Below are 11,168 nucleotides of genomic sequence, written 5' to 3'. Positions count from 1 at the left end.
TGCTGAACCAAAAAAAACCAGAAAGAGCAATGATGTGGGAGCTACACGTGCTGAAGGCTTTCGATCTTCCCTGAGCAGATTTGATATGAAGAATGCTAGTAAGGATGAAGATGTAAGAAACTAGGATGGTGAAACTGGGTACTGTGATATTAATACCCACAACAATGAGAACTACCACCTCACTGACATAAGTGCTAGTGCAAGAGACTTGGAGGAGTGGGAGGATGTCACACAAGTAATGGTTGATATTAACATTGCAGAAGGTTCGTCTAAGCATGCACCCTGTGTGGGCAGAGGCTCCAGTAAACCCCATCACATACTCAGCCAAAGATAGCACCAAACAGACCTTATGCAACATGGTGACCTTATACAGCAATGGAGTACAGATGGCCACATAGGGATCACAGGCCATTGAGGTCAACATATAGCACTCAGAGATGACAAAAAAGAGAAAGAAAAACAGCTGAGTCATGCGCCCAACATAGGAGATGATATTCTTCCTGAATACAAAGTTCATCAGCATCTGGGGGGTGAAAACAGAGGAGTATCAGAGATCAATGAAGGATAAGTTGAAGACTAAACAGTACACGGGGGTGTGGAGGTGAGAATTTAGACCAATAAGAATGATCAAGCCCAGGTTGCCCACCATGGTGACAATGTAGATCATTAGAAACAGGTAAAAGAGGGGCTGCTGGAGCTCTGGATGGTCTGTTAATCCAGCAAGTATAAATTCAGTCACTAAGGAGTCATTTCTAGCCAGCATTCTCAACTTTGGAAATCTGTGAGAATAGAAGAAAACTACATTAATAGGGAACCCAGCTCTGTCCTTACTGACTCTCTTTTATATGAGCTTTATAAGAAAGAGACTCAGACTGGCAGAAATCACGTCTTCCTTTGCTTCATAGGGTCTGTAAGTACTGCAACACACACCCCTCTACGTTTAAATCACTGTCTTTTGTTGCATGAGCTGCATGGGACAAACAACAGCTTTATCTTTACTAGAAGACAGAGGGATGGAGTAGCTGAGGAACAAGCCTACCTGTTGACTGGCTTTGGTGGTGGGGTTGTATCCCCATCTCTCCATCATATTCACCTGACCAGTCACTTTTTAGTTCCTACTCATGTTTCCATCACTCTACGAGTTATCTCAGTTCCCCTGTGATGACCTTCAAGAAAGAGAGAATTCCCACAGGGCAGAGACCATAACCATATTCTGCTTCCTAGAAGGGAGTTGCTAAGAGTCTCTCGGATTTTCAGGTACTTTACTACAAGATTCCATGAAGTCAATAATTGATAACAGGTATGGAGGAGAGCCCTGGTGGCCTAAACTTTATATTTAACCAGGTCCTGCATTGTTTCCACACATTCTCCTCCTCTGTTCCATCCTAGCTGAACATAGAATGAATAAAGGAAGGTGGATGTGCTTTCCCAGGTTTTGTAGGATGGCATGAAAGCGAAATAAATTAATTTGGGTGCTGATTAAATTAGCTGTTGTTAGTGAATATATATCAAGCTGTATACTTATTATGACATGTAAACTTGTACAGTACATATAATATATTTTGACAAAAAAAATTTTTTTCCACACACACTATTTTATTTTTACAAGAGATAAATAAACTGACACCAAGTATTGTAAATGGATGACCACAACAAAAACAACAACGATTGCAATTACCAAACACGAAACACACTCATACTATGTCATAATATTGACATTCAGTCCAGTGATCCTCCACTGTAACAGCTCCTTTACTTTGCAGTGAAAATTGATTTGTATATTTTTTGCCTCTGAGTCCTTGTGGGATTTTTTTTTATTCAGACAGAAAGTCACAAAAATTGTAGTCATCCTCAGCAGTTTACTCAGTCCCATGTAATTAATTTTTTTTTATATCGATCTTTTGTTAGCACTTTTATGAATTCATCAGTTTTCCATTAGAGTTCTAAAACTGCTTATTCAGTTCAGCAGCACAGTCAGTTACCAAAAACCTGTACTTGTCAGAGTCTTTTCCATGAATTCCTTGAAGATGAAACCCTTTTATAGGAACATTTTTGCGAAAGCATCAGAGTACACCCAGAACTGTTTGTAAATGACAAAAGACTTAAAAATGACCACGGTTAAAGATTTGATGAAAGTTCATAATAATGCAATTGACAAGGAAATTTAGTTATTTCTGAGATATACATTTTAAAGTGATAACTAGAATTATGACTTATAACATTATACCAGAACATATAAGATTTTTAGAAATTTCATGTAAGTTCTGAAACATATTAACATATTTCCATACAAATAACTCTGGCAACCATAGACACTACAGAATTAAACATAGCCAAGGCGGGCGCCGAGCGGCGGGGGCAGCGGGCGGGCGCGGCGACCAGGGCCTGGGCGGGGATCCGGGTAGCGACCGAGGCGGCGGCAGCGCCCCGGGCCCGCCGCCCCCTCCACTCAGGCGGGGGGAGTCGCTGCATGGGGCCAGGGGGTCGGCCGTGCTGCGCTAAGCGGTGGCGGCGGCGGACCCCCCCAGGCGGGCTGGGGCTGAGCCCGGGGCCGGGGCGGGGGCTCCGGGGGGACCATGCCCGGAGGCCGGCCGGGCGCAGCATGGCTCACGGGGCCGGCGCGCTGATGCTCAAGTGCGTGGTAGTCGGCGACGGGGCGGTGGGCAAGACGTGCCTACTCATGAACTATGCCAACGACGCCTTCCCGGAGGAGTACGTGCCCACCGTCTTCGACCACTACGCAGTCAGCGTCACCGTAGGGTGCAAGCAGTACCTCCTGGGACTCTGTGACACAGCCGGACAGGAAGGCTGTGATCGGCTGAGGCCTTTATCTTATCCAATGACTGATGTCTTCCTTATATGCTTCTCTGTGGTAAATCCAGCCTCATTTCAAAATGTGAAAGAGGAGTGGGTACCAGAACTTAAGGAATACACACCAAATGTACCCTTTTTATTAATAGGAACTCAGATTGATCTCCGAGATGACCCCAAAACTTTAGCAAGACTGAATGATATGAAGGAAAAACCTATATGTGTGGAACAAGGACAGAAACTAGCAAAAGAGATAGGTGCGTGCTGCTATGTAGAATGTTCAGCTTTAACCCAGAAGGGATTGAAGACTGATTTTGATGAGGCTATCATAGCCATTTTAACTCCAAAGAAACACACAGTAAAAAAAAGAATAGGACCAAGATGTATAAACTGTTGTTTAATTACGTGAGAAATGTCTTCAGTGGCCAAGTAAACTGTCCATTTCTCTCAGAAAGCATATGAAATGCTAAAGCTATACCCAGACCTCTTAAAAATAATGAAGCAGTTTAATACTTGAAAGGAAAAAAAAAAAACCCTGTCCTCAGAATTCTATAAAGTTGATTAAGAATGTTTCTTAAAGGTCCAAGAAGCAACAAACAGCATCTGAAGCCACAATCTATTATAAATACTTTATTTCAACTAGAAGGTGCAATCTCTCAGGGGTTTCATAGTTTAAAAAGCTACAATCACATCATGTTGTAACTATATAAAAAACAGTGCTGTTAAGTGGAACTGCCTGGCTTAGACCATGTACATGTCTGCACAATCTTTATGGAATCTGCACAAAGAAATATCTTCTCCCTTTGCTCCAATTAATTGTTCTTGTATGTAAGTTTCTTTCTATTCCAGTATATCCAGAGTGGTGAAGTAACAAGGCCAGCCACATAGCCAAAGGTTGCTCCAAGCGTGCAGGAGATGGGCCATTCCTGAGGAGACAATGTATGAGATCAAAAAGAACAAATGTTTTATTATTACTGGAGCACAAGTGTAACCTAAATATTTCTATATTAAAGCTTAATGTGCTTTCTTAAAGAATGCCAAAAGTGTAATAAGGTCATATCTGCATTTATCATGAACACTAAAAATGTACACATTTTAGTTAATGTGCATTCAACTGTAAAAAGGTTTCTAGCAATTGTAGATTTAGTTTGATGCTCCCCAAACTGCATGAGTTACATGCTGAAATTACAAATTAAAACTTTGGGTCAGACTTTGCCATAAAAAAAAAACATAGCCAAAATCCTAGCCAGGATACCAAAAATTCTCACCCTAATAGCCATTAACTAAGTGGTTAGTACCTGAGACAGCACATTATCTTTCAACAAAATATTACAAGACAAAGAAACAGTCTTAAGAGGTAATGCAAGCCACAGAACCAGACTCAGATAAGAATGAGATGTAGAAGTTACTGAACAGGAGATAAAATGTCTATAATGAACATGTTAAGGACTCTAAGGGAAAAATAGACAACGTGTAAGAATCGATGGGTAAACAGAGAGATGGAAACTCTTAACAAAAACTATCAAAAGAAAATGCTAGAAATAAAAGGCACAGTAACATAAATGAAGCATTCCTTCTATGTGCTCATCAAAACCCAACACAGTTTAGAAAAATAACCAGTGGCTTGGAGGTCAGTCAATTGAAACTTCCCAAAATCAAATCCAAAGAGAAAAAGAGTGAAAAACAGAACATTCAAAAACTCTGAAACAACTTCAAAAGTGAAAAAATACGCATAATTGGAATATCAGAAGGTGAGAGTGAAGGGCTGATCCTCCTCTTCCTTACATTTTCTTGAGAAGTGATTTATATAACTAAGTTAATTTACACTTTTAAATCATTTACATTTCTTTTTTGATTTCTTACTGTTATCTCCATAGCTTTATATGTTGTTTGCCCTTATGAGGATTTGGCATCAATAACTAACACAGATTTCATTCAGGAGAACACCCTTTTACGCAGTCTTACTCAGTGCAACTTGGACATCTTTGTTCCTCATACTGTAAATGAAAAGATTCATCATTGGCCCCACAGTGGTGTAAAAAACTGTGGATACTTTATCTCGATTCAGAGACACAGCAGGAAAAGGCTTCAGTTACATGAATGCTGATGATCCAAAGAAAAGAGAAACCAGAATTATGTTAGAGCTGCAGGTACTGAAGGCTTTGGACCCGCCCGCTGTAGAACAGATGCAGAAGATGTTGGAGAGGATCAAGGTATAATAAATGGAGTTGGTGAGACTGGGCACTATGACATTGACACCCACCACAACGAAAACCACCAGCTCATTGATGTAGGTGCTTGCACAGGAGAGCTGGAGAAGAGGTGGAATGTCACACATGTAATGATCGATGATGTTACCGTCACAGAAGGAGAGTCTCAGCATGCACCCGGTGTGGGCCATGGTACCCACAAGCCCCATCGCGTATGCACCCACCATCTGCGTGAGGCAGACCTGATGGGACACGGAGACCTTGTAAAGCAGGGGCTTACAGAAAGCCACATATCAATCATAGGCCATTGATGTCAAAATACAACACTTTTCAATAACAAAGAAGGAGAAGAAACAAAGCTGAACCATGCACTCTGCTTAAGAGATGACGTTTTGGTTTACAAAACTCATCAGTATTTTAGGGGTAATGACAGAGGAGTAGCAGAGATCAATGAAGGAAAAGTTGAAGAGAAAGTAGTACATGGGACTGTGCAGGTGAGGGTTCAGACCAATCAGAATAATCAAGCCAATGTTCCCCACCATGGTGACCAGATATATTCCTAGGAAAATGAAAAAGAAAGGCAGCTGGAGTTCTGGCTGTTGTGTTAAACCCAGCAGGATAAACTCAGTCACTGAAGAGTCGTTCCCTGGGGCCATTCTTCCCTAGGACATATCTGTGGGAACAGGACAAAGGGTAACATTAAAATGAGTACCCAGCTCTCTCCACCCAATCCCACTATATTGAGGTTGAGACCCAGAATAGGAGAATGAACCCAAGCCAACCCTCTGTGTGCCTTTGTTTTCTCCTTTGTGTAAAGGCTGAGGGACTTTTAAAAGATAATATATATCAAAAACACTAATGGGCAAGTTCTACAGGGATAAGATTCAGTAACCCTGTGACCACTCATGACTACAGCATCTCTGCTCCACTTCTGCTTTGATAGCTTACCAGGCCCACCTAATGATCAATGATTGTCTCAGCAGAGAGAAGGTGTGTCATTTCAGGGAGTCCTTGGCTTTCTGAGATGAGGTTTGGAAGAAAAACATGACAGATAAAATTCAACACTCACCCTTTTACGTGGGGACCTCAATCCTGCTGGATTAACTGAGCTCAGAGAAATAAAGTAACTTCCATCCTCCCAGACTGTCAGACTTCCACAAGCTCTCAGAAAGGTCCCTGCTGAATGCAACATAGACTCAGATCAAAGTTGCTAAGCTCAGAGAAAAGAATATAATTTCCATCCTCCCTGAATGTCACAAAGAGCACTTCCACAGACTCTCAGAAAGGTCTCAATGTCTCTCCCTGACTGCCTAGACTCAGATCAAAAGGCAGATTTGGGTCAATACGGGAAGTTTTCAAATGCCAAAATCAAGGTCAGCTCACTATGAGAGGCCATTAGGAACCTTTCGAGATTTTTACTTCTTTTTTGATACAGGATTGAAATAATCTAAGTGCAAGCTTAGAAAGAGTAATATGGCAATGGCTGGCAGAATGGACTGGCATAAGAGAGACTGGAGGCAAGGTGACTCACAAGAGGCAATTACAATAGTCAATGAATGATAAAAATGCCCTAAATTAACAGTGCTACTGTGAGCAGTTCCAAGAAACAAACACATGCAAGAGACACTGAAAGGAAAGAGTCATCAGAACTTCTCACAAAGGGGATAGAAGTAGACCCAAAAAAATCCCAAAGATATTAGCCTAGGTGCTTGGTTAAATTATGGTGTTAACTACAAACAGAGAGAATTCAGAAAGAATGGAAATATTCATAAACAATAGGCATTCAGCTTTGAACATAGTGATCTTGAGTTGCCAGCTGGACAAGCAAGTAGAAGTATACAACCTAAATAAGGCTAAATAATGCTCAAGAGGAAGACCAGAATCTGAGAAAAAGATTTGGGGACCATTTCCACAGAGGTTAAAGCCATGGAATCAGGTGAACTCAATGAGAAAGAATAAAAAGAAAAAGAGCAGAGGCAAGAAATACATGTGGGAAATCCCTCATATGGGTTTTACACGTAGGATAGTTGAAAACCTAATCATTACAAAAATGAGTCCCAATTATTATCATCAGACCCTTAGAAATTACAAGGAGACTAAAAATTCCTTAGGGCAAACTTGAAATGTGTCTCACAAGACAGACATTCTTGGGCTTAGCCTTGATGAGGACCTTAGAGATTCATTATTTTATTTCCTGGAAATGGTAAGAACTCTTATTTAGGTGATGCAAGAACCAGAAACACTCCCTTTAAGTTTATATTACATCAAATCACATTACAAGAAAAGTTTATAGCAAGGTAATAAATTATAATTAAAGGTCATTCTTTCACTTTTAACACACCCAGTGTAAATACAGGCAGAGAATGAGTGTAGAGATACTCTGAGCTTATTCTTACATTGCAAAACTAACCCATTACCCTCCTTTCTTCTACCTACATGATGGTCACAGTAGCCTGATTCTTTTCACTGAGATATACCACGGTATCTTTTGTTAATTCCTGGCTCCTTTTTAAGTAACTCAAGCCCAATATATTCTAATTTATCAATGTCAGTGGTAATTTTAGTTTTATACTATATTATATTATCATAAAGATGCAAAAAATGTAAACCTTTTTTTAACTAAATAGAATTTTAATTTGCAGTATTATGTCACACTGAGCTAAGCTGCTGCAAGCATCTGGAATCACTGGCTAATATATTTTTAAATGTAAATATATAATGGAAAGAAATCTGCAAGTGTCAGGAAGAAAATGGGAAGGCAAAATCTAATCCAGCAGATCTTGGGTGGGGTCCTAGATTCTGGTCCTGATTCTGTTTTTTTGTTTGTTTGCTTGTTTGTTTTGTTTTTTAAATAAAAGTCAGTAGAAGTGAAGTGATCCATGCAAGATTTGACTGTTAGTGACAGAACCTGTGGTAAACCCAGGTCTTCTGACTGCAAGTTCAATGGATAAACAGCATGGTAGAGCTGAAGGAAGAAGCCTCTACTCTTTTTTTTAAAAATTAATTAATTAATTTTTATTTTTGGCTGTGTTGGGTCTTCGTTTCTGTGCGAGGGCTTTCTCTAGTTGCAGCAAGCAGGGGCCACTCTTCATCGCGGTGCGCGGGCCTCTCACTATCGCGGCCTCTCTTGTTGCAGGGCTCAGGCTCCAGATGCGCAGGCTCAGTAGTTGTGGCTCACGGGCCTAGTTGCTCCGCGGCATGTGGGATCGTCCCAGACCAGGGCTCGAATCCGTGTCCCCTGCATTGGCAGGCAGATTCTCAACCACTGCGCCACCAGGGAAGCCCTGTTTGTTTGTTTTTGAAAGGTGTAAATTCTGTGTCTAAATTCATGTTTTTGCAAATGGGCGTCTGATTTTTCTAGCATCATTTGTGAAGAAGACTACCATTATTCCATTGATTGCCTTTGCTCTTTTGTCAAAGATCAGTTGACTATATTTTGTAGGTCAACGTCAGCTTCTCTCTTCTGATCCATTGTCTTTTCTTTCATCACTACCACACTGACTTGATTACTGTAGTTTTATAGTGAGTCCTGAAGTTGGACAGTATCTGTCCTACAACTTTGTTCTCCTTCAGTATTGTATTTGATATTTGGGGTCTTTTCCCTTTCCATATAAACTTTAGAATCAGTTTGTTGATATCCACAAAAACTTGCTGGGATTTTGATTGGGATCACATTGACGATACAGATGAAGTTAAGAAGAATTGACATCTTAACATAACTGAGTCTTCTAATCCACAAACATGGAGTATCTTTCCATTTATTTAGATTTTTTATTACTTTTATTAGAGTTTTGTAGTTTTCCACATATAGATCCTTTATATATTTTGTTAGACTTATAACTAAGTATTTCTTCTTTTTGGAGGGTAGGGGTGGGGTGACAATATGAACAGTATTGAGTTTTTCATTACACATTCCAATCATCCAGTGCCTGGTATATAGGAAAGCTATTAACCTTTGTATGTTAACTTTGCATCCTGTGACTCTCCTCTAGCTACTTATTAGTTCCAAGAGGCCTTTTTGTTCATTTGTTTGTTTTGTAGTTGTTGCTGTCAATTTTGAGGGACTGTCTACAGAGACAGTCATGTCATCTGAGAACACAGACAATTGTATTTTTCTTCCAATATGTATTTAAAAACGGTTTAAAGTTATCATTCCAAGAAGCAATACAGGCTCAAATATTAATAAATTTGAAAAAATGTATCTCAACATCCTTTGTCCTAAGGAAAATGCAAATTAAAATTATAATGAGATACCACTGCATACACACTAGAATGGCTAAAATTACTGTCTATACAAAGTGAACATGTGGATGTGGAACACCTGGAACTTTCATACACTGCTGTTAGAAGAGTAAAATTATATAGGTACTTTGGAAAACAAATTGGTATTTTCTAATAAAGTTGCACCATATGTAGCATCTGATCCAGACATTCCACGGCTATCACATATACAGAGAAGTTAGTGCATATGTCAAAAAAAATACTTGTACAAGAATGTTCACTGAGGTTTTATTTCAATAGCCAAATTTCCATCAATAAGAGAATAGATAATGAAATTGTAGAAAATACATTCAGTGAGATATTTCTCATAAAACAATGTTCTGATACATGCACCAATATGGTTGAAATACAAAAATCATTATGTTGAACGAAGATGGCAGACTCAAAAGATTATAAACAGTATGATTTTATTTATAAGATTTTAAATAACAGGCAAAATTAAAGTGATAGAAATGAGAGCAAAGGTTACCTCAACTGGTGCATGGGATTTGTCTATTGACTAGAAAGTGACATAAGGGAAATTTCTGGGGTCATGGAAATGTTCTGTATCTTTTTCTGGGTGGTGATTAAATGAGTTTATACTTAGGTAAAAAGTCATCAAGCTGTAGACCTCATATTTGTATATTTTACTATATGTAAACTAGACCTCATAAAATATAATTTGAAATGTTTTTATAAAACTTTATAAGGAAAATTTATTTGTGTAAAAATTTATACAGCTCAATAGTTTAAACAATATATTGTTCAGTAGATCTCTCAGGACTTACTATGGAAAACTAGTCTGTGTTTTTGTAACACATCTCTAATATCAGTATGGGTAGGCCAATCCACACCTTTCCATACCAACCTTGGGGGCTTAATACTGGACCAGTAGTCCAGATGGGTCAGTAGTCTTACACAGGATTGGGCTTGGGTGTTTCCATAAAGAATATTCTGACTTATATTGAATCCATGTCTCCAACCTGGGGAAATTCAATGAAGTTGACATAAAGAAAGAAAACTGAGAAAAAAAATAATCAGATACAACTGGGACATTAATCACTTCCCATTTAAGCTTGTGCTCGATGAGCCCTGCCAATTATTACAGTGTGTTTGTGTTTCTATCACCAATAGTGACAGCCAAGCTTCAATCTCTTTTTTTCTTTCTTATAAAAAATTTACAAATGAGTAATTTCAGTTTAAAAATATGGCAACATTTCATGTTTAAAATAACAGGAAATCCAACTAAAAACTAGCTTAAAACTTGGCATGCAAAAAGCAGGAAAATTCAATCCACAATGAGGAAAAACCTCAATCTGTAGAAACATACTGAAAATAACATATTTTAAAATTAGCAGACAAGAAAAAAAAGAGCTGTTATTAATATATTCTATATATTCAAGAAAAAAATGTCAAGGCATGACAAGGCCCATATTGACTTCCTTGATCTGAAAAATACAACGTGTGAAATGAAAAATACACCAAATCCAAAAAAATACAGAATCCAAAAATAATCATGAGAAAAACATTAGAAATCCCAATTGAGGGATATTCTACAAAATACCTGACTAATACTCTTCAAAACTGTCAAAGTTATCCAAAACATGGGAAGTCTGAGAAAATGTGACAGCCAAGAGGAACCCAATGAGACATGACTAATCAATGCAATGTGGTATCCCGAATGGGATCCTAGGATAGAAAAGGGACATTAGGTAAAAACTAAGAAAATCTGGATAAAGTATGGACTTTAACAATAATTATCAATATTGGTTCACTAACTGTGACATATGTATCACACTAATGTTAAGATAGCAAGAGGAACAAGATATGAAATATATAGTAACTCTGTATTATATTAACAATTCTTCTATAAATCTAATTCTAAAA

The 11,168-nt window shown here is 38.7% G+C and overlaps 1 protein-coding gene and 2 pseudogenes across 3 annotated transcripts in view; 1 reads left to right on the top strand and 2 right to left on the bottom strand.

The window, feature by feature from the left end:
• LOC103082338 (olfactory receptor 8B3-like) overlaps positions 1–763 on the bottom strand; it is a 2,054-nt gene extending 1,291 nt beyond the window's left edge. The window contains 2 exon segments of the mRNA XM_082931263.1: positions 1–18; positions 20–763. The exon segment at positions 1–18 is cut by the window's left edge and continues 174 nt beyond it. Coding sequence (XP_082787389.1) covers positions 1–18; positions 20–763 — 762 coding nt within the window.
• A 1,581-nt stretch (positions 764–2,344) lies between these two features.
• Positions 2,345–3,860, top strand: LOC103078777 (rho-related GTP-binding protein RhoQ pseudogene; annotated as a pseudogene). Of its 2 annotated transcripts, XR_014368665.1 has the most exons (2): positions 2,423–2,445; positions 2,578–3,220. The product of XR_014368665.1 is annotated as a rho-related GTP-binding protein RhoQ pseudogene, transcript variant X2 (transcript). The 2 variants fall into 2 exon arrangements; XR_014368664.1 differs by having other exon boundaries at positions 2,345–3,860.
• An 863-nt stretch (positions 3,861–4,723) lies between these two features.
• LOC103082065 (olfactory receptor 147-like) lies at positions 4,724–5,692 on the bottom strand (annotated as a pseudogene).
• Between the last annotated feature and the right edge of the window lie 5,476 nt (positions 5,693–11,168).

Source organism: Lipotes vexillifer, unplaced genomic scaffold (assembly GCF_000442215.2).
Source record: "Lipotes vexillifer unplaced genomic scaffold, Lipotes_vexillifer_v1.1 scaffold1447, whole genome shotgun sequence".
Classification (NCBI taxonomy): domain Eukaryota; kingdom Metazoa; phylum Chordata; class Mammalia; order Artiodactyla; family Lipotidae; genus Lipotes; species Lipotes vexillifer.
Note: the sequence above shows the minus strand (reverse complement) of the source record. Positions and strands in the feature narration are given on the sequence as shown.